Below are 27,920 nucleotides of genomic sequence, written 5' to 3'. Positions count from 1 at the left end.
ATAATATTAGGACTGGATGAGAATTTTAGCTCAGTTAAAAGAAAATCTGCTTTGGTAGACAACTTTAGCGTAATACAGAAATCTGTCTGCCTATCGTTTTGCTGCCAGATTTAATTTTCAGATGTTTTGTAATTATATATCACACGTTCCTCATACAACATCTGTGGTGACAGCAGGTATCAGCTTTTTTGTGCATGGATGATACCAGTGTCAGACTGGAGTACCTTGGGGCCATCAGAGGAAATAATAAATCATATATAGACAGGATGCAAGACCACTCTTTATTGTGTAGTAAAACAAAGACCAATATTACCACCATGCAGTGACTATATACTGGTGGATATTAGTTCTACACAGGCGCTCTGCAGACCATATAAGTGATTACAGTACCATACCATACATTGACTCACCGAGGATGTCTTCTCAGATTGGAGTAGTTTACTTTCCCTTTTCTACTTCATCCAGCTCAGAACTCAATGACGAGTTCTTTCAAACACGAATTGCCTCTTCAGAATTTGCAACACAAACATATTTGGCTCCTTGCCTTTCCAGCACCCTCCCCACTTATTCCCCATCCCCCATAAAAAAAACAAAAAAAAACAACTCACCATCCATAGTGCCCCAGACCGATATAATGCTCACTCTGTAATAATAACTCCCTTTTGTGCTCCACATAATAATATTGCCCTCACAAACGTAATAGTGCCCCCTTCAAACTTCTCATAGCAATAGTGCCCTCACTACACAGGAATGCTTTCCTACAAGTTAAGCACTCCTTGGTGCCAAGTTAGGTTTTTTTTGTGTCCCCATATAGTAGTTAGGCCCCTTTGTGTCCCATATAATAGTTAGGTCCCCTTTGTTCTCCATATAGTAGTTAGGCCAACTTGTGTGCCCCCTATAGTAGTTAGGTCCTCCTTTGTGTTCCCATATAGTAGGCCCCCTTTGTGTAACTATATAGTAGTTAGGTCCCCTTTGTGTCCCCATATAGTAGTTAGGTCCCACTTTGTGCCCCCAGATAGTAGTTAGGACCCCTTTCTGTCCTCATGTTACTAAGATCCCCTTCGTGCCCCTAGATAGTGGGTAGGCCCCCCTTGTGCCACCATATACTAGTTAGTTCCCTTTGGTGCCCCCATATAGTAGTTAGGCCCTCCTTTTTGCCCATATATAGTAGTCAGGCCCCCCTCATGCCACCCATACAGTAGTTAGCCCACCTTGTGCCCTCCATATAGTAGTTAGGGCCTTGTGCCCTTCAAATTGTAGTTAAGCCCCCTTGTGCCCTCCATATAGTAGTTAGGCCCCTTGTGTCCCCATGTAGTAAGGTCCCCCTTTGCGCCCCTACATAGTAGTTAGATCCCTTTGGTGCCCCCTATAGTAGTTAGCACCCCATTGTGCCTATATATTGTAGATAGGCTCCTGTTGTGATGGCGCGGGGTGTGGACCCACTGAGCCGTATCGCGTAGTGAGATAACAGCTGGCCAAACAGGTATAATGCAATGTCTATAGTTCTGAGAGGGTACCTGAGGCAATTTAGACAGTAGCGGTGGTTTCAGGCTAAGTTGAGGCTCCGACAGTAGACAGACACCCGGTGGGGTGCGACACAATAGATGCAGCGGAGGGCACAACACAACTCCAACTCTTGAAGCCACAGAGGCATGGTAGAACAGGATACAGGGTACAGGCAGCAGGAACGGGAAACACTGGGAACTGGAAAACACTAGAAGACCATTTGCAAGGACAAACTTAAGGTAACACAACAACACTCAGTCAATGATCGAGAGGGTAGAGCCCCATTTATAGCCCAGAAGCATTCTGGGCTAATTGCAGCTATTCTGCAAACGTGCGCGCACTGGCCCTATAAGGCCGGGCGCACGCACCGTGCGGGAGACAGTGTCTGGACCAGGAAGTGAGTGCCGGCGTCTCCCAGGAGGGAGATGCCACCGGGAACTCACCTGTCCATGGCCGTGGCCATCAGAGGGTAAGTCAGGACAACGGTCTGCGGGCATAGACATTACACCCGTTATTCTCTTCATATTTTAACTAGGCCCACTTGTGCCCTACATATGTTAGTTCGGCCCCTTTTGTCCCCATGTAGTTGGGTCCCCCTTCATGCCCCTACATAGTAGTTAGATCCCTTTGGTGCCCCCATATAGTAGTTAGCCCTCACCTGTGCCCGTATATTATAGTTAGGCCCCCCTATGCTCTCCATATGTTAATTAGGCCAACTTGTACCCTCCATATATTAGTTAAGCCCCATTGTGCCCTCCATATAATAGCTAGGCCCCTTGTGCCCTCCATATAATAAATAGGCCCCCTTGTGCACTCCATATTGTAATAAGGCCCCTTGGGCCATCCATATAGTAAATAGGACCCTAGGTAGGTCCCCTTTGCACCAATAAATTAAAAAAAACTACCTAACCCGGCTCCCACGATGAGCGGATAGGTCTTCTGCTTGATTCCGTGGCCTATCGCAGTGACATCATTGGTGCAGTGATGTCATTGCATCACCGCGCCGCGACATCTATGTCCTCACGACCTCTAGTAGGGAGCAGGCATTAAGCAGCCTGTGGCCTACAAGATTAAGCTGCAGGGTAGGGAGATAATGTCTCTCTGCTCCATGAAAGATGCAGCTCGGCGCCTGGGCCCACCAGAGGATCCTTCAGTCGTCTGGTGGGCCAGTCCGATGCTGTATGATGCAGAAGGTTCATGTCAAGGGCAGGCATATGTCTAGGTAAAAAAGTGTCTGCAGTCTATTCACACACCATGGCCAATATCACTTGTTAGAGACCACTACTTTCCAGTTACTGGATATTATTTACCACAGTGGTGGTCAAATAGTAGTTTGTTGTCTACCAGTACACCTTAGAGTAGGGACTAGTAGATCTCAATGTTAGGATACTAATCTGTTTTTCCCACATGAAAAAGTGACAGCTGTCTTCTCATAGGTACTTATTGTGGTGTTTCTTTCATCACCCTTTTCTAGTGAAAGATTTATCGTCGATTTATATAGGGGTTCACTGAGATTTACCAGGGCTATTAGCTGGTGTGGCTTATGCGCAAATCATAGTCCTCCTTGCACCACAAGGGCTTGTACATGGTCCCCTAGATCACCAAACTAAGGCTTCATAAAAAGTAGATCTCAATCTGAAAATGTTTGGCCATTCCTGATCTATAAGGTTATTAGAAAAATAAATATTAAGACACTGAGAAACAACATTAAACCACTTTCCACCTAGACTCACTATATCACTGGGAACTTGATGGTGTCTCACCAAGGACTGATCATTAGCAAAGTGGGACCTTTCCTACTAGGTTACCATGGTCTGGATGGTCTCAATGGACACTAGGGCCTAGACTATATCTTATATAGACTGTATGCTTTAGTTTACAGTATTAGTATTATTTGTTTAAAAAAAGCAAGTAACTCTTGAGTATCGACATTTCTTTAAAATACTGTATGTATTAATGCCACATTCCTTTCTTTTAGTAGAACTGCTGTCACTTCTGAGATGAAGCCTCTGGAGCTGGTTCCTTGCCAGGGGCATTGTTATTGGATAGCCAGTGTTTACACACAGAGCTTCAGCCTGTGGGGGAATTGGGGATCTTAAAAGCCTCTCTGAGAATATGATCTTCAATAAAGCTAGTGATATCAACATGCACAGACTGAGCTGCTTACAAGTGACAGCAGTCCCACTGGAGCATGAGTTTTTATGTGCATATGAGAGACCTAGAAAATGATATGTCTTTGTCGCTCATCTCTTTGTGAATATTATGTATAACATAAGAGTTGATAGTTTGAAAACTTTAGCTTCTAGTAATATTTTCTAAAAAAATGTATGTGCAATGTAAGAATATTGCTATTTTGTAATTACAATTATATACTGGGCTTGAGTAAGAACATGAATAATTTGAAATGTGACGTCACGACCCTCATACATTTTTCTACTTCTCTTTAGGTATGGATGTGTGGTGGGGAAATGTTTGATGTACCCTGTTCCAGAGTAGGTCATATCTACAGGAAGTATGTGCCTTACAAAGTTCCAACGGGGACAAGCCTTGCAAGAGTAAGTAGAACAAAGTGAAAGTAAACTTTATATGGCATTTTATGAAACCGTATAAGGGCTAGTTCACACGTGGCGTAAATACTGCTGATTTTCCGCAAGGTTTATAGTTGCGGAAAATCTGCAGAATAATACAGTTTCAAAGGAGTGAATGAGATTTCAAGAAATCTCATCCACACGCTGCGTACATGATATGCAGAGATTTCACAAATTGACCTGTGGTGCATGTCAATTGTGGTTGCAGAATCGGTGTTAATTTATTGCAGGTTTTCCCCATTGAATTCAATGGGGATCTAAAACATAAAGTGTTTGCGGCGGAATCGCAGTGGGAACCCCGCCTAATAATTTAATCCTATATCCCCCTACACTATACAGTATTTGGTAAATATTGGTACATAGCAGTGAACAAATGTATACACAATACATGACTCCATATACAGCGAAGAAAGCAGCTTTTTAATCTTATTGACCACAGCATCAAGAAAACGTAATGCCATTAGATCTTTTAGATATGTTCTACTTAGTTCTCAGCACATTACATAGTCCTTACTTCAATTCCAGTGCCCATTGTTACTTTAAAACTATTTAATTTTAGTATGTGCCGTCATATAAAGGGCCACTATAATTTTTTTAATAACAATTCTTCCAACACACCCAACTGCAATGACCTTACCCCAAACTTGTCCTGCGTCCTCTTCTTTACACTCTACAAAGAAATGCTTTGTACTGCCCAACTTCGGCTAATTCTTCCCCTTTCAGCAGCAAATTATTGCAGTGATATTTCATCCATAGTGACACCATGCCAACTAGCCTCAAATGATCAACATTGTTATGTGTTGTCACTATGGACATCGTGTTACCGTGCCGGATTTCAAACCAAGAATGATAAGAGAGCCAGTAGACAGTTATAACACAACTTTTTTTTGCAACCCAAGTAATAAATACTTTAACCTCATCCTGCTTTTTTTCAATAATTTGTGAATTGCCTATTCTTGCCAATGAATTAGCACATGCGGCAAATTTACGAAGACTGACATTTCATACGCCAGTCTTAGCTATGTGCTCTGCTAGAGTAAGATGCTACAGATTAATTAAGAGGTGCACGACCGCGGCCATGTGCCATCAATTCCCTCCCAATCGGACATGGGAATCCCTCCCTTCTGCATGTTGCGGCTCATACAATGTCCTGATGCCGAGAAGCATCAGGGCCTTATATGCGACACAGCACTCAATGTCATCAGTGTTGAGTCACATACAACATCCTAATGTTGCCCGGTATCAGGACATTGTATGAGCTGCATCAAGCTGAGGGGAGAAGAGAAGTGGTGAGGTGAGCATATATATTTTTTGTTATTTATTTGCCTTACGGGGGAGTTGAAGAGGTAGTCAGATAAGGGGGGCAAGGTACGCCCTACCTTGGGCCAACATGGGCCTCTACCAGGCTAAGCCCCACAAAGTAAAGTTTACGCCAGCTTGGAGCGGACGTAGATTTCCACTATAATTTATGCCAGTTTTCTGGTGTAAATTACAATAAATTTGCTGTGGCCTGTCCCCTTTTGTAAACTTATGACCCCTTTCCACAAAATCGGCAAGGGCGGTATAAAAAGGCCAAAAGTTGACCTGTTTTCTGGCGTAGAAAGGTATATAAATTCCCCCATAATGATCCAAAGGACAAAGTCAATGCTATTCCTGGTGTGAATAAGCCTCAATTTATTTTCTTTTCTTTTTGTGAAATTGTTAATTTAACAAAACTTACTGCCATTAAAACTCCCTGCCAAAGTAAAATGGGTCATTATGTACGGTTTGTTAAACAGTATGGCAGCATTGTGCCTCTGTTGTTACCTTAATTAGCACATAAACTAGTACTAGCTGTACAGGTATTATTCAGTTTATATGTACTTATATCTGTTTTGTAGAATCCATTCAACGCTATATGCCCTCCCTTATTAGAATTGCCCATCATGACAGAATCGCCTTATCTCTTTTCTCAAATAGAGCTTTGGCTGCCTGTTTAACAACATTTTAATTTATTTATTTGTTTACTAGCAAGATGGGATGCTTTACAGGTCAATACTTTTCCACAGGCTCCTGAGAGCTTTTTCAGCTCTCAGTGCAAATTTAGACCTGATAACCCCAGAAGGGATTGCTGCGTCAGGTGAAAAACATTGATTACTCAGCACTGCAATCTGACTTGTGTTCACTCTGACACAAACTGAATTTCCATTCTCCAAACAATTTATTTATAGGACTGGAATAAAGCCAGATTTCTACAACATTAGACATCATCCATGCAGCACTCAAATGAAAACTTATCGAACATTAACACTTCATTTCCCTTTTTGTTTATTACAAGAATAACATTTTATATAATCAGTCAAACAATCATGAAAACTACTACAATTTAGTAGAGCTGAGTTTGGAGATGTAGAAGAAGTAAATATGTTATATCACACAAGTTTTACTGATATCATCATAGTCAGGCTGAATTCACACCAGGTTTGAACATTATAGTTAAGGTTTTTATTTTGTACACCAATACAGTTGCTCACATCAGGTATTAGCTTTTAATGTTAAATAAAATGTATATTGTAACCTTGAGATGCTGTAATTATGTAAAATCACAGCTAACTGCTTAGGGCATGTTCACATCAGCGTCACCCTTCCGTTTTTTTCTGCGGAAACAATAGCGCAGTCGACTGCGCTAGCGTTTTCGTGGAAAAAAGGAAACCTTATGGAACGGAAACCATTTGCAACGGAAGCATTACCAATTAAATCAATGGTAATACAAACGGGAGCTATGGTTTCCGTTTGCCTTTCCGTTCATGGGCTCCTCCGACAGAAAGGTCTAGCGGAACCCTTGAACGGAAGGGTGACATTGATGTGAACACACTCATACCCATTGCATACAGATAGCTCTGAATTATTTACATAGAAAATATGATAATATTGTATATTTAATTTAAAAAAATATTACAAAATAAGCTAAAAGTAAATATTTTGTGAAACCCCTTAGGCTGGGTTCACACGACCATGTTACGTCCGTAATGTACGGAACGTATTTCGGCCGGAAGACCCGGACCGAACACAGTGCAGGGAGCCGGGCTCCTAGCATCATAGTGATGTAAGACGCTAGGAGTCCCTGCCTCTCCGTGGAACTACTGTCCCGTACTGTAATCATGATTACAGTACGGGACAGTTGTCCTGCAGCGAGGCAGGGACTCCTAGCATCGTATATAACTATGATGCTAGGAGCCCGGCTCCCTGCACTGTGTTCGGTCCGAGTCTTCCGGCCGAAATACGTTCCGTACATTACGGACGTAACATGGTCGTGTGAACCCAGCCTTAGAGTTTGTTCACACGCTGAACGAAAAACGACTGTAAAATACCAAGCTGTTTTCAAGGGAAAACAGCCTCTGATTTTCAGCCGTTTTTTCATCATCAATGGCTTTTTGATGCGTTTTTTTTTAGCTGTTTTTCTATAAACAGAATGAAAAACGGTTCAAAAACGTATTTTTACAGGCATTTTTTACGTGCCGTTTTTTCAATCGGCTGCGTAAAAAAACGTCCCGTCAGTACAAAGCGCATTTTTTACATTGAAATCAATAAACAGCTGTTTGGAGGCATTCAGCTTCCATTTTTTTCTGACGTTTTTGGGGGTGTTTACGGCCTGAAAAACTGTAAAAATAAGCCGTGTTAACATACCCTTAAAGTGTCAACACTTAGGTCAACATGTCTGCTTTAAGGCACAAGTTCACCTTTTAACATAATTTTACAGTCTATCTATCTATCTATCTATCTATCTATCTATCTATCTATCTATCTATCTATCTATCTATCTATCTATCTATCTATCTATCTATCTATCAATCTATCATCTATCTACCTATATATACACATTGGGGGAAAATGATTAGGACTGGTGTTTCATACGCCAGTCTTAAAATAATAAATGCTAGAGTAAAAGGTGCCTAATTTATTAAGAGTAGTATGTGTTTTAATAAATCATGCTTACCTCTGGCCGGTCGTGCTCCAGAAAATCTAATTTACGCTAGCTCCAAACTTTGATTTGGCATAGATTTGCACTATAAATTACGCTAGTAAAAGGATCGATGGCGGCGTAAAAATGAAAAGTCGCACTATCTTTGCGCATATTGCGACTTTTCTACGTGTAGAGTGTTTAATAAATTTCTCTCCAATGTTTTGCTGGGTATATGTATGCAGTTACACAGATATCCATAAAACACAACCCTTAACATTTCAGCTTGGGGATAGCTAAGAAATAAAGAATACATTACAAAGTTCCAGCTGCACAAATCCTTGAATAGTCATTTTTTGCATGTATGTAATGTTGTCAAAGGCTAAGGTTAGGTAAACTAGATGTAGTAATATTTTGTATTGAGTAAACATGCTGAGGGTTTGGACTATTAGTGTGTGTGTGTGTGTGTGTGTGTGTGTGTGTGTGTGTGTGTGTGCGTGTGTGCGTGTGTGCGTGTGTGCAACTAATATATATTTTTTTTTACGTACGTACTTAAATTTAGGTAAACCTCCATTTTTTGTCAGGGCCATCAACAATAGGTCTGACAACAATGATTGACTGCTTTCTTATCTTTCCCTGCCCTTTGCATGTCCAGGACACAGGAACTAGAACTTATAGTTCTATGCCATACCCTGTAGTTGCCCCCCTTGCCTAGCCTTCGAAACGGACCTGGGACTAACCAATTTTTGGAGCATGCCAGATAAATTAAGTAGGCTTGCTTGCTTATTGTGTTTTTTCTTTAGCTCTAATTCTTTACTAGTACTCTGTTTTTACTCCCTCTCTAATCTATTTAAAGAGGTGCATTCTAAACTGAATTCCAATGGGACCCCCATGTTCAATCTGTTCAAATGTTCTATACTTATTTATCTATGATGCCAGTATAGCTAGCCAGTGAGAGAACTGCATATATTGAAGTGTATGACACCCACAGATGGCCGATACAGATGTTTGTGTATACAAATACACAATATCTATGTACAGCTGAGGTCCCTGGAATTTCATTATGGATATATAATTGATATTTATATATCAGAATATGTAAACTATAAAGGACTTATAATATTTGTATATTGACTTACAAAATAACCCATAATTCATCACCCAAAATAACCCAATACTGATAAGGTGTAATCATTCTTAGCTTATATGAGCAGCATTAGCACAATACTTTCTCTGCAGTTTTAGTGAAGTTTTAAAAAGGATAAAGAAAAACAAGCCATTCCCCAAGCTGCTGTGGTAGCAGAAGCTGCAGCTATCATCCCCATTATGGTTCCCTTGTATGATGCTGTCAGAACTATTGTGTTTTAAATAAACCAAAAAGTGAACATTTATATAAAGGAAAACATGTTGAGTACATAAGGGAATCGGTTTGAGATAAGTAAGCTATAATGTGGGTGACATTCACAGACTGTGAGGATATGAGAGCTGCATTCACATTGTAGAAAGACTATAGTAAATAGAGCAAGGGATAATTAAATTCCCAGGCACGACAGCATGAAATAATGTTTTCTGAGTTATCTAATTGCTGACTAGACATGTTGTGTTTCCAAACAAGACCAGCAGTAGAACAAGGAATATTCTTGACAAGCTTTGATTGAATTTGAATTCTGGAAACAAAAGGGAACAAGGTTTAGTGGTTTGGTCTATAACATTTGATCAGGGAGACGTACAGAGACATGTCTTAAAAGTGGTGCCTTTTTAAACATAACACATATGTATCTGGGGAATAATAGAGATAAAGTAGACAAAAAAATGAATACTTATAAAATTATACTGAATATACTATCAGAGTGCCATAAACTGCGGCCCAGTCTAGATACCAAGCAATTGTTTCCATGTGATGCATGCTCTCCATCTCCATTATCTTCCAAACACAACCCAGAAACTTTTATTATGACACTAAATCTGTGTTGGTTAAGAAAAGGCAGTATCTGTTAGGAAATGTCCGTTTCTTTAAGGTTGTCATGACTACTAGCCTAGCTTCTGGACAGGTCTGGGTTGAGCTGCAGAGCCAATCTAATTTCTCTGTTTTCATCCTATCGGATTCTAGGGTGGAGTATTTAAGTCTGATCAATTCTTTCATTGTTGCTTGTAAATTTCTTTGTGTATGCAGTTTCTGATCTAGCTTCTGGCTACACCCTGTATCACCTGACTATTTTGATTCTTGGAACTGGACCTCGGCTCTGTCTTTAGGTTAACCCTTTTACTTACTGATTTGGACATTCTGTTCTCGGCTGGTTTTGACTTCTGCAACTCCTGGCATTCTTCTGTTTTCTGATTTGGACTCATTCTCTCCTGGCTGTGAACTCTGTTGCTGTTTACCCTCTGGCTGTTCGGTTTTCCATTCTGATATTGCCTGCATTGCACCTCCTGTCCAACATCGTATTCTGTTAATGCAACCTGGGTTCTATGCAGCCAAATCCAACCTGCTTTGCAGTGGGCTCTGGTGAAGACCATAGAGTACCTTTAGACTCTGCTGATCAAAGTAGTGACGGACTTGAGGTAGCGGATTATTTGCACGCTTATTTCTGACAGTTTCCAGCTGCCTTTGGGGAATCGCTTACAGAGCAATTCTATAACTTGCGCTCTGGGGGAATTGCTCAACTAGTGAGAACATCACAGTATCTAGGGGACACTGCAGTTTCTTAAATGGTATGCGGGTCATCACACCTAGAATATAGTAAAGTTTACAAGTAGGTACATAGAAGTTGTCCCTTCATTTCAGCCACATAGTAAACTGTGCAGAACTCAGGTTGAAAACTTGTCCACTTAGTAGCTATAGGGCATGCAAAAGTAGCAATCACCCTTGGGCACTTTTGCCTTTCAGGAGTTTCTGGACCCCTCTGCCACATAAGAAGCCACTATTTAAGAATTTGCATTGGGGCATAGGTGCTTCAAGTTAGACCTTGGGTCCAGTCTAGGTGGGCTTTTTTATTAATTTTTTTTTAATCACTCCCAATGTTGTATTGATTTGGGATGCTGATTGCATTAATTTAGAACAATGTTATTTGATTATAAATAGAGATAGATGGAATCGCCGACTTTGGATTTTCTTTTTTTTTCTTATTAAAGAACAGTTTTTTCCGCCATATTAGACAATGAAGGATAAAATATGGATCTCTATTTTAGCTTCCATTGTCAGTGGATCAACAAATTTTAAAATTATTAGTGTATTGTTTTACACTGCTTTCGTTAGAAAAGATAAAACTAGGTGAATGTTTTTAATAGAACATTTTCTAAATAGATAAGTGTCTTCCTTATGGTAAAAAGGTCCAACAACATCGAACATGTCTTTATAATGAGAATTTGTACCATACAGATAGTGCTATCTAGATATTCAAATAAGATTTCATAATTCCCGAATGGGGACATTGTTGGGTAGCTTGATCTACTCAATTAAACAGGGACCTGCCAGAACTAAATTCAAGATTATCCTAAAGGGAGGAAGTTGTCTTGGGAATATTGCTGCTGAAGCATCCTTTTCAAATATAGACTGTATGGGCTAAATGTGCATTCAACTTCTTTCCAAGACAATGTTTCCTGTCCTGGATTGAGTTCTGTGGCCGAATACACATTTCTGGCTTGCACAGGCGCCCGGGCTACTGCCTTCCTGGATCTTTTTGTGCTAGATGGCCCCATCCTCCTTATTTTTTGGTCTCTTGGCACACTTTAAATTTCTCAGTTTATATATAGAATTCATCTACATAAAAAAGTTGAGTAATTTTGTGAATACACTACATAACTTATCTTTACAGCTTGGACTCTCCTAGTTTTGGTTTATGGCTCAACATTTGAACTGAACTTGCTGTGGTGATTTTCAGTCGGAGTTGTGTAATCTGTGTTAGATAAAAAAATAATAATTAAAATTATATTTTTGAAGTCTAGCTGAGGTCCCAGGTTTTGAAAAATGTAGGTATAGGGAGAGAGGAGGAAACAGGCAGATAGCGGATAGCTGGACACTGACTGAAAACAGACAACTGGATACAGGCTGACAACAGACAGCAATTGCGGACTGGAATCAGATGCACCCAGGAACAACAAGGTGGTTCCAGTGTTTCTCAGGCGCCAGGTAGATTATGGAGGTACTTTAAGTAGTCCAGGAATTAGCAGGGATTGGAAGAGGGGTTTTGGTTCCCATTTAGAGGCAGACAGAGCGTGCACACGTGCTCACTAGGAACATTACGGCCACGAGAGGAGTAATACACCAGACACCGGTGACCTGGAGGGCCAGGTGGCCGGCAGGGAAGGTACTAGACCCAGCAGTAGGGACCGCTGGCAGGAGACTGTGACAAGTGCCTACCAGTGGCATACGTCACCCATAGACTATTATACTATAATATATTAGTTAACCATATACGTCATGAATATTCATGACCATTGTCATGATGTATAGGTTAAACAGATATAGTCTATGAGTGATGGATACCACAGTTAGTCATCTGTGACAGGAATCAGTCACCCATAGAAGATTATGTGATACGTTTACCATATATATGATATGAAAAGCTATTGAATAGTTCATAAGGTGTATGTTATACGGATGCCTGTGACATACAAGTGCTAACAATATCTGTTAGCACTTATATCTATAGTTAAAAATGCTGGCAATATCTGCCATTACTACCTCTTGGGGTAGAGCATTCCATAGTTTGGCTACTCTTAGGGTATGTTCACACGACAACGCAAAATACGTCTGAAATTAGGGAGCTTTTTTCAGGCAAAAATAGCTCCTGAATTTCATACGTTTTTAGCGGCGTCTTTTACGGACGTAATGGAGCTGTTCTTCATTGGAGTCAATGAAAAACAGCTCCAAAAACGTCCTAAGAAGTGTCCTGCACTTCTTTGACTCGGGCGTAATTTTACGCGCCGTCTTTTGACAGAGGCGTGTAAAATTACACCTCGTCTGCACAGAACATCGTAAAACCCATTGCAGGCAATGTGCAGATGTTTGCAGACGTATTGGAGCCGTCTTTTCAGGTGTAATTCGAGGCGTAAAACGCCTAAATTACGTCTGAAAATAGGTCGTGTGCACATACCCTAACTGTAAAGAACCCCTTCCTGAATGTCTTCTTGTCCTTTTCACAGTTCTTGGAATGAATAAATTATGTGCCAGTTCTCTGTATTGACCACCCATATATTTATACATAAATTTATACATGTTAATATGATCATCCCTAAGACATCTTAATTTCAAGCTGAACAAACACAATTTTTCTAGCTTCTCATTGTAAGAGTGACCTCCCATTTAATAATTTAGTGGCCTTATTTTGAACTTGATTACTAATGCATTTAATAATGTCAGCTTTGCCACCGAGGAATTATTTGGTTTAGACAACCCCTTCCATTGTTCCACATTACAAAATTTAAGTTACAAGGGGTTCTCATACTGTATATTTACCTTCTAAATCAACATCATTCCAGGAAGCCGTGTGGACCCTAATGAAAATGCTGAGTTTTAAAGTTAAGAGAAGAAACTTTAAAAAGAAGTCCTTACATTTATAAAGGAAGCTCAGCGTTCTACTTTGTAGTACAATCAGCTTCCTGTAACATCCGTGGTCGCTGACCACGAACTCCTTCCATCCAGTCAACGCCCTTCTCTCAAGAGATGTCTGCACATAGGTCCATCCTGCTCCAGAGTGACCACCAGGGTGCGCTCGCGAGCTCAGTCCGGACACTTAAGAAGCCAAAGCGCACGCATGTTGGAGATTGAGCTAATTGCTCCCAGAGCACCCTGGTCTATAAGAAGGTCCCAGCCCCATACTCCCATGCCTGAGTGTTGTTGTGATATTCCACAGAGGCGTAGCTAGGTTCTCCAGCACCCGGGGCAAAGATTCAGTTTGGCGCCCCCCCAACCTCTTTCCCGACATCTCCTTCCCCCTCGTCGTGTTTGTTTTCTCTACCAATCGACATGTCATTTATTTTTATGTAACGCGAGCATAAAAACATTTGTACATCTTACAAGCAATATAGTTCTATACACAACACAAGAACCAAGCTCGGTACATATATACAGCCCCAGAACAAATACAGCTCAATTTAGTGCAACCCCTGCCGTATAGGTATGTACGGCGTAAAACTACAGCTCCCAGCATGGTCCGAACAATGGTGAGGATATGCTGGGAGATGTATTTTCACAAAAAAATAAATCATATTATAATCACACCAGCCATCATCTCACTGCAGATCGTACAGTGACTACATTACTGATTAGAGGCAGAATAAACATTTACATTGAGTGACTCACCGGTGACGTCTCAGATTCTAGTTATTTTTCTCCATCCGGTCCAGACCTCTATGACGACTTCTCCCGGGGACAGACCATTTCTGCAGTTTGCCGCTCACATGTCTTCAGCTTCTCACTTTACCAACATTTCTGCACCTATAAATAAATATAAAGTTATCATTATACCACACACTACGCCCCTAAATATAATAGCGCCATACACTGCACCTCTAATTATAATAGCACCATACACCGTGTCCCACACACACACACTGTGCCCCCTGTAGATAGTGCCTGCCATAGAGCCCCCTGTAGAAAGTGCCCCCATATAGCCCACCCCTGTATATAGTGTCCCACAAATAACTCCCCCTATAGTGCTCTACAGATAGCCCACCCCTGTATATAGTGCTCTACAGATAGCCCACCCCTGTATATAGCCCCCCTGTAGATATAGCCTACCCCTGTATATAGTGCTCCACATATAGTCCACCCCTGTATATAGTGCTCCACAGATAGCCCAACCATGTATGTAGCCCCCCTGTAAATATAGCCCACCCCTGTATATAGTGCTCCACATATAGTCCACCCCTGTATATAGTGTTTCACAGATAGCCCGCCCCTGTATATAGCTCCCTTGTACATATAGTCCACCCCTGTATATAGTGCTCCACTAGATTATACAGGGGTGGGCTATCTGTGGAGCACTATATACAGGGGTGGACTATATGTACAAGGGGGCTATATACAGGGGTGGGCTTTCTGTGGAGCACTATATGGGGAGCTATTTGTGGGATACTATATACAGGGGTGGGCTATATCTACAGGGGGGACTATATACAGGGGTGGGCTATATCTACAAGGGGACCATATCTACAGGGGGACCATATCTACAGGGGGACCATATCTACAGGGGTGGGCTATATACAGGGCTGGGCTATATACAGGGCTGGGCTATATACAGGGCTGGGCTATATACAGGGGGGGCTATATCTACAGGGGTGGGCTATATACAGGGGGACTATATACAGGTGGGCTATATGTACAGGGAGCTTTATCTACAGGGGGGCTATCTATGGAGCACCATATACAGGGGTGGGCTATATCTACAGGGGGCTATATACTATATAGCCCCCCCTGTAGCTATAGCCCACCCCTGTATATGGTGCTCCATAGATAGCCCACCCCAGTATATAGCCCCCTATAGATATAGCCCCCCTGTAGATATAGTCCCCCTGTATATAGCCCAACCCCTGTAGATATAGTCCCCCTGTATATAGCCCACCCCCTGTAGATAGTCCCCATGTAGATATAGCTCCCCTGTAGATATAGTCCCCCTGTATATAGCCCAACCCCTGTAGATATAGTCCCCCTGTATATAGCCCACCCCCTGTAGATAGCCCCCCTGTAGATAGACACCCCCCCCGTAGATAAAGCCCCCCATGTGTAGATAAAGTCTCCTCCGTAGATACAGCCACACTTTTATTACAATTAAAAAAATAAAACTATTCAAACTCACCTTATTCCCGCTCCCACGCCGTCCGGCAGCCATGGAGACCTGCTCTCTTCTGCGCAGGTCTCCTGGGGGTTGAACGCGGCGTCTATGAAAGGTGCTGATTGGCTGGGCAGGATGACTTTCCCTGTCAGTCAGTCAGCGCCTTTCATCGACAGAAGCGTCACTGGTACAAAAGGTACCAGTCGCTTCATTCGTGGAAAGGCGCTGAATTGCGACACAGGTACAATTAAAGTGCAGGAGGAGGGGGCGCTGGCCCCCCTCTAAGCTGTGCCCGGGGCACATGCCCCGCCTGCCCCCCCCTAGCTACGCCCCTGATATTCCAATTTTGTCTTGCAAATGGTCCCCTAGTGTTTCCTGCTTCCAGTGTTCCCTGTTCCTGCATCCTATAACCTGTATCCTGATCTAGTTCCGTGCTGAGCTGTAGCCGTGCTGTGTTGTATACCACACCTGTCCTGCTTCTCCACGCCTGACGTCTACCTGCTGCCTAGTCCCAGCCAAGCCAGCCTTGCTACTGTCCGCGCTGCCACAGGTACCCTATATGAACTAAAGACTCTGACCTGCGCCCTGTCGGCCAGCTGCCATACCACCAAGGCGGTACGGCCCAGTGGGTCCACGAACCCTACGTGACACTTCCTCTGGTATCAATGTACATCCATTGGTTTTAGTGCCCCCTGGCGCTGCAGGGCATTTAAACTCAACAATTCCTTAAGCTATATTGGCTATTTGTCATAGGTCTAGCAAAATAGATGGAGAGATTATTAAAAGAGATTTGTATTAAATTCAAATAAACTAAAACTTGTGTTAAACAGGTGTATAACAATAATATAAAATATGTCTTGTCTCGTGCATTAACGTTTTAAGGAAGACCACACCATAAATGTAACACTAGCATTTACTTGGATTTAGTATTCAGAGCTACAATATGTTTTTGTAGCCCAATTTAAAAAAAAAAAAAACAGCAGGTCAAGTTTGATCAATATCTATCTAAATAAGATATTTGAAAATTGCAAACAATAATAAAACCTAAACATGGTAGAACATTGAACTGTGCAACAGTTAGACATATTTTTTTCAAAATATCTATATTGCATGCTTGTTGTGTCTTTCCTCTGTCTAGACTACCAGCCTTGGCCTTTATTATCCCTTGGTCTATCTTTTACATAACCTGTTATAGATGTGCCTTTATGTGATATGATTTGTGAGAACACTGTGTTCTTCTCTGGAACCTGCTGACATTTTATGAATCAGTTAGTACTATAATTACAACTATGACTTGCTCCATAAATAGAACTAAATAAAAACAGAGGTCAAGCAAATAACAAGAATTATGAATAGAATCAGATATTAAATGATGTTTAAATTAGAATATGAAGCTTTTTTCTTAGATATTTGAAGATCATATATAATTTGGCATCCATTAATTTATATACAATGTATTGAGATTGTCAATATTTATTCTCAATTTATTTTCAAAAGGTGTTTATGAATATTAAATAATTGTCAGTCAATCCAGCTTACATCTAATGTATATAGGGACAGCATGACTGCCCCCAACATCCTCTATGGTAAAATACATGTATCAGGCATGTAGGATTTTATCAAGTCCAATACTGTGTTCCTCCAGGAGATAAGCGCTGCCAGAGGTGCCTGGCAGTTGCTTATCTTTTTCTCCCTATAGCAATAAATATTCATTTCTATAGGGGCATCAAGGTATATGTATCTGTAGTGTATGATGATATAATAATATCTAATAAATCACTCTCAAAACCAAGAGGTAATATATGATGTCTTCTCGTAAAATCTCTAGGTATCAATATAGAAACGACTCAAATAGACAGCTTCTTTCACTCTTGGTGAGACGATCAATGCCATTCATGGATTATAGGTGCAGCAGCCCAAAGGGGAGTATGGAGAAGATGGGAGTAGTAGTGGTAGCAGTAAAACACGGTGTTCACAGTGGTTAGGGTTGTCTCCCCAATCTTCTCTCGCTCCCAGAGCTGGCACAGTGAAGAGGGTGGTGGTAGTAGTAGTTCCCCGGGCACACCCTCGGATATTTGTCTCCCAGCCTGGTGTATGTTGAGGTGCCCATGATATTGTAGTGCAATAAGGCAGAAGAAAGGGATGCTACTTTGTGAACTCACTTTTACCTTTACTGAAAGCAGTTAATTTCCAGCAAAGCCACAGTTCGGGTTGTAGCAGATTTCATAGGAAACAGTGCAGGTCTCTCACTTCTTTCTTTTCCTTTCCGATCAGCTATTCTATATATGCTGTTCCCAGTTAGAGGGTGCAAGACTTTTTGGTTGGTAATTCCGTCTGCGCCGTACCAATCTATTAACTTTAGAGCAGCATGGAAGCTGCAGGGCTTGCTAGGTTAGGCCAGTGACCAAGTAACCTAGTCTTAGATGTGAAGTCCACCGACTATTCACCTCACAAACTCTCCCTCTGCTCCTCCTGAGAGATCTTCCTTACTTCACCTTATCCTGCCCTAGACTTCACTAACTGTCAACAGGGAGGGGTCAGCCAACCCAGGCTGTAGCTTCACCCCTTTTCCAGAAGCTTCTTAGAGATGCTCTATAATGAACCAGCCAAGTCCAAAATCTGCCAAAATTTTTATTAAAGGTACATAAACAATAACGTGCACGAGCATGAAAACATGTCATCATATATACAATTTAAGTAGTGTAACTCCTCTACACTACATAGGTAACTATGGATTCGGAGTTAATGCAATAAAATACATGTACAGTAACTATACAGCATTAGCAATACAATTACTATGTATTTAGATTTGAGCATTGCCTTCTATATTTCTTGTTTTACATTTTAAATATTAATTTGATTTTTGCTTTCTACCTTTTCTGTACTGTTAACCCCTTCCCGACATTTGACGTATCCATACGCCAAAGGCGGGTAGGGGAAGTATGGAACGGGCTCACGGAGTGAACCCGCTCCATATGATTCCGGTGTCGGCTGTATGTTGCGAGCGCAATCCCGCTTGTTTAACTAGTTAAATGCCGCGGTTAATAGTGACCGCAGCATTTAAATTGTTAGAAAGAGGGGGGCGACCCCCTCTAACAGCTCATCGCGCCACCCGCAATTCAATCTCAGGGTGGCGATGGTTGCTATGGCTGCCTGAGGGCCTAATGAAGGCCCCCAGGTCCGCCATCTTTGTGCTCCTATTAAGCCCTTAATAGGGCTTAATAGAAGCCTGTCAAAATCACAATATACTGCAATACATTAGTATTGCAGTATATAGTGCAAGCGCTCTAACGATCGTTGGTTGAAGTCCCCTTGTGGGACTAATAAAAAAATTGTAAAATAACAGGTTTTTTTTATGTAAAAAAAATTAAAATAATTAAAAGTAAAAAAAACAAAACTTTTCCCTTTTTCCCCCTAGAGCATAGTAAAAAAAATTAAAAAATAAACATAATTGGTATCAACGCATACGTAAAAGTCTGAACTATTACAATATATCATTATTGGTATGGTAAATGCATGGTAAATGCTGTAAAATAAATTGTAAACGGCAGAATCGCTATTTTTTGGTCACCTCATCTCTCACAAAAATATTAAATAAAAAGTAATAAAAACGTTGCATGTACACCAAAATGATATCATTAAAAACTACAGCTTATCCCGCAAAAAATAAGCCCTCATATCACTTAATCGACGGAAGAATAAAAAAGTTATTGCTCTTAGAAATTGGCGACACAAAATACATTTTATTTTTCATTTAGGTTTTTACTTGTAAAAGTAGTAAAAAATATAGAAAAAACAATATATATTTGGTATCGCCGTAATTGAATTGACCCGCAGAATAAAGTTAACATGTTGTTTTAATTGCACAGTGAATTCCGTAAAAACGAAGCGTAAAAAACAATGGAGGAACCGCTGTGTTTTTCATTTTCTACCCCACAATTATTTTTTTTTCACATTTCCTAGTACATTATATTGCACAATAAATGATTCTACGAAAAACTACAACTCGTCCCGCAAAAATCAAGCCCTCATAGTACTATATAGACGGGAAAATAAAAAAATTATGGCTTTTGGAAGGTGGGGAGGAAAAAATGAAAATGAAAATCTGAAAAATGGCTGTGCAGGAACGGGTTAAAATTTAACCCCTTCCATCCTCAGCCATTTTCCGGATTTTCACTTTTGTTTTTTCCTCCCCACCTTCCAAAAGCCATAACTCTTTTATTTTTCCATCAATATTGCCGTATGAGGGCTTGTTTTTTGCAGGACGAGTTGTAGATTTTCACAGCACCATTTTTTGTACCATATAATGTAGTGGGAAACGAGAAAAAAATATATATGTGGGGTGGAATAGGAAAAAAAACTGTGATTCCTCAACATTTTGGGTGGTTTTGTTTTTACGGCGTTCACCATATGGTAAAAACGGCATGTTAACTTTATTCTGCAGGTCAATACGATTACAGTGATATCACATTTATATAGTTTTCTTTATGTTTTACTACTTTTACATGGAAAAAACTGATAGTTAAAAATAAAATTTTAGTTTTGTCGGCACATTCTGAGAGCCATAACGTTTTTATTTTTCTGTCGATTTAGCCATGTGTTGGCTTATTTTTTGCGGGGCGAGCTGAAGTTTATATTGGTACCATTTTGGGGTACGTTAGACTTTTTGATCACTTTTTATTAAATTTTTTGTGGGAGTAGAAGGGACCAAAAAACAGCAATTCTGATGTTTTTAATTTTTTATTTTTTACAGCGTTCACCGTGCGGACTAAATAATGATATATTGTAATAGTTCACACTTTTACGGATGCGTCGATACCAGTTATTTAAAACATTTTATTTTTTTTACATTGTGCTTGAGGGAAAATGGGAAAAGGTTTTTTTTGAGCTTTTAATTTTTTAATTTTTTTTTATTTGTTACAAAACTTTTTTTATTAGATGCTTCTGTCAATAGCGACAGCGGCACCTAATGTGTTTGACAATCACCCTATTGGCACCCCCACAAAGAAATAGCTGGGTGCTGCTGGATTTCCACGACAAAGGCCCCCAGGTCTGCCTTCTACTGCCAGAGGCATGGCCTAATAGATTGCCTTTCAGTTTTACACTGACAGGCAATAATTCTTTGATATACTAAGTATACCAAAGCATTATATCTGCGATCTAAAGATAAAAAAAAGTAAAATGGTTAAATAAAGTTTATGAAAAAAATCAGATAAATTACAGTAAAAATAAAACCTTTTTTTCCCCAAAAAGTGGTTTTATTTAGTAAGTGTCAAAACAAACAAAACATACATATATATATAGTATCGCCACAATCGTAACGACTCAATAAAAAAAATGAACACATTAATTAAACCGCCGGATAAACGGTGTCCAAAAAAAATGCAAAAAAACAATGTCAAAATTTTTTTTTTTCTCCCATTCCCCCATAAAAAATAAAATAAAAGTTAATCACTAAGACCTATGTAACCCAAAATAGTACTAATGAAAATTACACCTTCAAGCTACACCAAAAAACGACACCAAAATCAAGCCCACATACGGCCACATTGACAGAAAAACAAAAATGTTACGGCTCTAGGAATGCGGTGATGCAAAAACAAGTAATTTTTTTCTAAAAGGGTTTTTGTTGTACAAACGTAGCAAAACATAAAACCTTTATATAATTGGTATCCCCGTAATCGTGCCGACACATAGCATAAAGGTAACATGTTATTTACGCTGCATAATAAACGGCGTAAATTTATAACGTGAAAATCAATCCTGGAATAGCTGCCTATTTTCAATTCTCTCCTAAAATAAAGTTAATAAAAGTTAATTGATCTATCATATGCATCCAAAAATGGTGCAGTTGGCAAACACAACTCGTCCCGCATAAAACAAGCCTATATACGGCCATGTCGATGGAATAAAAAAAAAGTTACGACTCTTGGACTGCGACCGTGAGAAAACAAAAAATAATCCTTGGTCATTGACGCGCAAAATGGCCTGGTCATTAAGAGGTTAAAGTGCCCATAAACAGTAAACAAATCTTGCCGATTTCAAAGCCAGATGTCGGGGGAAAAATAAATTGGTCATGTTGGATTTCAATATAACTGTTCCTTGGTTCCCACAGGAGATAAGTCATGACTGAAGATCGTGCTTTATTTCCCTCTTACATTTGCATAAACTTGCCTCCTCAGCAGAGCCAAACATGCATATTAATCCCCTCCCGACATTTGCCGTATGGGTGTGCCATGGAAAGCTAGTGCTTCCCGCATTTTGCCGTATCCATACGCCAAATGCATGGCACGGGCTCAGAAGCTGAGCCGGTACCATCATCGCCGGATGTCAAAGGTATTTTACAGCTGACATCCGGCTGTAATGGCGGGGAACAAAATTAGCTTCGATCAAACGCGATCGCTGCATTTAAGGTGTTTACAGCTCATCGGAATCCCAGCAATGATATTGCCGGGGTTTCCGGTGGCTGCAATGGCAACTGAAGGCCTAATACTGGCCTCCCGGTCTGCCTGGCATGGAAGCTGTTCAGGACCTTCCGTAGCCTTCCGTAGCCGCCGGCTCAGGAGCTAAGCCGGCGTCATCAGCGGTGGATGTCAGCTGTATGTTACAGATGATATCCATCTGTAACGGCAGGAACCGGAGCTAGCTCTGATCCCTGCCATTAACCACTTAGATGCAGCGATTGAAAGAGATCTCTGCATCTTAGCTGTTGCTAGAAGATCGCCAGCCCTGACACAATGGCCTTCTGCTCTGCCATTATGGAAGCCGATGAGGCCCCGCCGGCAGGCGAAGCCTAATCGGCTTGCTGTCATTGAATAACTGACAGATCTAATACATTGCACTAAGTGGGTAGTGCAATGTATTCGAGAAAAAAATAAAATAAAGACAGTTGGACCTTCAAGTCCCCTAGTGAGACTTGAAAAAAAGTGAACAAAATATTGAAAAAAATTAAAGTTTGAAAACATAATAAAAGTTTCAAGTAATAAAATAAAATACAATCACCCTGTTCCCTTATCAGGTCCTTTTATTATTGAAAAAAATAATAAACCATACGTATTTGGTATCGCCGCGACCATAACGGCCTGAGCTATAAAAATATTATATTATTTATTGCATGCGGAGAACAGCGTAAAAAAGAACAAACTAAAAAGCTGTACCAGAATTTCTGTTGTTTGGTCACTTTGCTCTACAAATATTGAAATAAAAAATGATCAAAAAGTCACACGTATCCAAAAATGGTACCTATAAAACTATAGCTTGTCTCACAAAAACAAGCCCTCATACAGCTCCGTCGACGAAAAATGTAAAAAGTTATGGTTCTCACAACTTGAAATACATTCTCTTTACAAAAGTAATTTTATTGTGCAAAACGTTGTAAAACATAAACAAGTGCTATAAATTGGTTATCCCCGGAATCATACTGACTCGCAGAATAAAGTTAACATGTGATTTATAACACATGGTGAACGCTGTATAAAAAAAAAAAACTATGCCAGAATTGCTGCTTTTTTGTCACCTTGCCTCACAAAAAATAGGATAAAAATGTATCAAAAAGTTGCATGTACCCCAAAATGGTAACAATAATAACTACAGCTCATCCCGCAGAAAAACAGCACTCATACCACTACATCTATGAAAAAATAAAATTAGTTAAGGCTCCAATAAGTCAGGAAATACAAAATATGCAGTTGTGCAGGTCCGAGGGGAACATTTTTTCTGTTTCAAGAGGCAATTTATCAAGGCCCTAAAATTAGGGAACCAGGAAGGGTAGGGCCCAAACATATCCGCTGGAAGCGATGGTGCCCGTATTATACCAGGACAACACTCTCCTAGAAAAAGTACCCAAACTGCAAAGGTGCGGAGTGTGGACCAAAAAAGGGATAAGAAAGGACGCCATATATCAGTGCGACACTGGCCTGTGCATAAAGGATTGCTTCACAGCATAACACACATCTATGGATCATTTTATTGTTTTTTTTACTCCATTATAATACCACCTAACTATGCCGCTCATATACTCTGCCCAGCTTACATATGCCACGACTTTATAAACGGAAACACCAGCAATACTCAAATAAAACTACTACCAAGCAGAATCCGCCCTCCAATAGCCAAATGCCGCTCCCTCCCCTCTAAACTCTACAGTGTGCCCAAACAGCAGTTTACTTCCACATATATGGCATCACCATACCCGGGAGAACCCTTTTAACAATTTTTGGGGTGTGTGTCTCCAGTGGCACAAGCTGGGCATGACACATTTGCCACAAAAATGGCATATCTAGGGAAAAATATAACTTTTTAATTTGCACCATCCGCAGCGTATTCATTTATGGAAAAGACCTGTGTTGTGAAAATGCTCACTACAACCCTTAATAAATACCTTGAGGGGTGTAGTTTCCAAAATGGGGTTACTTTCTTTTCATCATTTCACATCTGAGCCCTTTAAATGTGAACCAATACTTTGTAAATCGCCAAGTTAGGCCTCAATTTTACATGGTACTCTTTCACTCCTGAGCCCTGTCAAATGTCCAGGAAAAAGATTAGGGTCACATGTAGGGTGTTTCTAAAACCGGGAAACACAGCATAATAATTAGAGCGCTGTCTTGTTATAGTGGCACAAGCTGGGCACCACATATTGGTATATCTATGGAAAAATCCCATTTTTCCTCTCCAATATCGAGTGCACACTAATTTATGAAAAACACCTGCAGGGTTAACATGTTCATTACACCCCTAGGTGAATATCTTGAGGGGTGTAGTTTCCAAAATGGGGGTCACTTTTGGGGGTTTCCGCTGTTTTGGTCCCACAGGCGCCCAGAAACCAATCCAGCATAATCTGAACTCCAAAAGCAAAATAGCGCTCTTTCCCTTCTAAGCCCTGCCGTGTGTCCAAACAGCAGTTTATGACCACATGTGAGGTTTTGTTATACTAGGGAGAAATTGTTTTACAAATTTTGCTTTTTCTCCTTCAGTCCTTGTGGAAATGAGAAATAATTAGCTAAACCTAAATTTTCTTTGAAAAAATTTAGATTTTTCATTTTCAGGGCCTACTTGCAATAATTTCTGCAAAAAATCTGTGGGTTCAAAACACTCACTATACCCCTAGATAATTTCCTCAATGGGTGTCGTTTCCAAAATGGGGTCACTTGTGGGGGTTTTCACAGTTTTGTCCCCTCAGGGGCTTTATAAATGTGACATGGCCGCCGCAAATTTATTGCTAAATTTGAGCTCCAAAAGCCAAATGGCGCTCTATCCCTTCTAAGCCCTGTCGTGTGTCCAAACAGCAATTTATGACCACATATGGGATATTGTTTTACTTGGGAGAAATTACATTACAAATTTTGGAGTGCTTTTTCTCCTTTAGTCTTTGTGGAAATGAGAAAAAAATTGCTAAACCTATATTTTCTTTGAAAATCTACATTTTTTTCATTGTCACGGCCTAATACCAATAATTTCTGCAAAAAAACCTGTGGGGTCAAAATTCTCACTATACCCCTAGATAACTTCCTCAATGGGTGTAGTTTCCAAAATGGGGTCTCTTGGGGGTTTCCACTGTTTTGTCCCCTCAGGGGCTTTGTAAATGTGACATGGCCTCCGCAAACCATTCCTGCTAAATTTGAGCTCCAAAAGCCAAATGGCGCTCTTTCCCTTCTAAGTCCTGCCGTGTGTCCAATCAACTGTTTATGACCACACGTGGGGTATTGTTTTACTCGGGAGAAGGCTTTTTCTCCTTTAGTCCTTGTGGAAATGAGAAAAAAATCGCTAAACCTACATTTTCTTTGAAAGAATTTAGATTTTCATTTTCACTGCCTAATTCCAATAATTTCTGCAAAGTGCTCATTATACCCGTAGAAAATTTCCTTGAGGTGTGTAGTTTCCCAAATGGGGTCACTTTTGGGGGATTTCCACTGTTTTGACACCGCAAGATCCCTTCAAACCTGACATGGTGCCTAAAATATATTCTAATAAAAATAAGCCCCAAAAATCTACTTGGTGCTCCTTTGCGTCTGAGGCCGATACTTCAGTCCAGTAGCACGCTAGGGCCACATGTTGGATATTTCATAAAACTGCAGAGCCTGGGCAATAAACATTGAGTTGCATTTCTCTGGTAAAACCTTCTGTGTTACAAAAAAAATTGATAAAACATTAATTTTTGCAAAAAAATATGAAATGTGTACATTTCACCTCTACTTTGCTTTAATTCCTGTGAAACGTCTAAAGGGTTAAGAAATTTTCTAAATGCCGTTTTGAATACTTTGTGGGTGAAGTTTTTAAAATGGGGTGGCTTTTTTGGGGTTTCTAATATAATTGGCCCTCAAAGCCACTTCACAACTAAACTGGCCCCTGTAAAAATAGCCTTTTGAAATTATCTTGAAAATGTGAGAAATTGCTGCTAAAGTTCTAAGCCTTGTAACGTCCTAGAAAAATAAAAGGATGTTCAAAAAACGATGCCATTCTAAAATAGACATATGGGGGATGTTAATTAGCGACAATTTTGTGTGGTATAACTGCCTGTCTTACAAGCAGATTTCTTTAAATTGAGAAAAATGCTAATTTTTGCAATTTTCCGCTAAATTTTGGTGTTTTTCACAATTAAATACTAAATATATCGAGCAAATTTTGCCAGTAACATAAAGTCCAATGTGTCACTAGAAAACAGTCTCAGAATCGCTTCGATAGGCAAAAGCATTCCGAAGTTATTACCACATAAAGTGAAACATGTCAGATTTGAAAAATGAGGCTCTGTCAGGAAGGTCAAAAGTGGCCAAAGCGGGAAGGGGTTAATGGAGGAGTTAGAGAGAAATAATTGTTGCCAAACTAGTTCTTTAGATTGTATGGCCTTTTAAGTGTCTAACAATGTGTTATCTTAGGTTAGCAGTATTGAGAAGTAATTATAAATAATGTTTTGGGCCAGTCAAGTACTTTTAAAACTGAATTACCTTTTGTGCAATATATTTTAACCGGTTGACGACACTTGATGTATATGCTCGTCATGAGCGGCAGGACATTGCTGCTTCATGATGAGCATACTTGTCATGCTAATCGCACGGGCACATCAAGTGTGCCCATGCGATCTGGAAGGAGGCAACAGCTGCAATACACAGCCGCAGCCCCGCTGTGATGGCAGAGATAAAAAAACACCTCTGATCTTTGCCATAAACTAAGCTAATTGTGGCATTCAAAGTGAAAATGAGAAGGGAGGACCCCCCCCACCCATTAATAGCGTCACAGGAAATTCCTGTGACGCTGGGAATTCCTGTGACGCTATTGAGTAACATACCTTCTATAGGCAAACAGCTCAAGGTCCACTGAAGGACCCCAGGGCTGTCTGACCATATTTTCTGTTAGGCTATACTTAGGTATGCCCTAACAACTGCCTGTGTACTATTAGTACACAGGTTAAGGTACTGGCATATAGATATATGCCAGTACATTAAAGTTAAAACATAGAAATGTAAATTAAAATCCCCCTATGCGATAAAAGAAAAAGTAAAATTAATGGAAAAAAAGCAATTAATTAAAATAAAAAATCAGGAAAAAAAATACACACAAATGCCAATTTTTTTTTTTTACAATAAATAAACTTTATTAAATATAAGTCCCAAAACATAATACTATACAAATATTTGTTATTGTCACAAATGTAACAAGCTACACAACAAATTTATAGCATCATTTATGACGACCTGTAAAAAAAAAATACAGCGGAAATGCTTTTTTTTCTGCATTTTTGCCAAAATAAAAATGTATAGAAATTAAATTATGTAAATATGTAACAAAAAATTGCACCTTCAAAAAGCACAACTCGTCCCGCAAAAAAACAAAGTCTCCTACAGCTGTCATACAAAAAATAAAAAAGTTATGAGCGCCAGGATACAAAGAGGAAGAAAAAACAACAAGAAATTGTTCTTCCTCAAGCCAAAATTTGCCCTGTCCTTAAGGGGTTAATGATCACACAGTCATAATACATACAACATATTCATCTGACAGAATTAACTCCAAATACAATCATTATTAATTTTCTACGTATAAACCAGGGTAAACGGAAAACTGCTTACTTTAATTAACACATACTAATTTGCTCAGTATAATGTAATTAAACATATAGGT

At 40.1% G+C, this 27,920-nt stretch overlaps 1 protein-coding gene across 1 annotated transcript in view; it reads left to right on the top strand.

The window, feature by feature from the left end:
* The window catches only part of GALNTL6 (polypeptide N-acetylgalactosaminyltransferase like 6), a 1,595,017-nt gene that overhangs the window by 1,438,149 nt on the left and 128,948 nt on the right, over nt 1-27,920 (top strand). Inside the window, exon 8 of the mRNA XM_075849659.1 lies at nt 3,954-4,061. Coding sequence (XP_075705774.1) covers nt 3,954-4,061 — 108 coding nt within the window. The remainder of the gene's footprint in view (nt 1-3,953; nt 4,062-27,920) is intronic.

The sequence above is a fragment of the Rhinoderma darwinii genome, chromosome 1 (assembly GCF_050947455.1).
Source record: "Rhinoderma darwinii isolate aRhiDar2 chromosome 1, aRhiDar2.hap1, whole genome shotgun sequence".
Lineage (NCBI taxonomy): Eukaryota > Metazoa > Chordata > Amphibia > Anura > Rhinodermatidae > Rhinoderma > Rhinoderma darwinii.
This window is presented reverse-complemented; position numbering and strand designations above follow the sequence as displayed.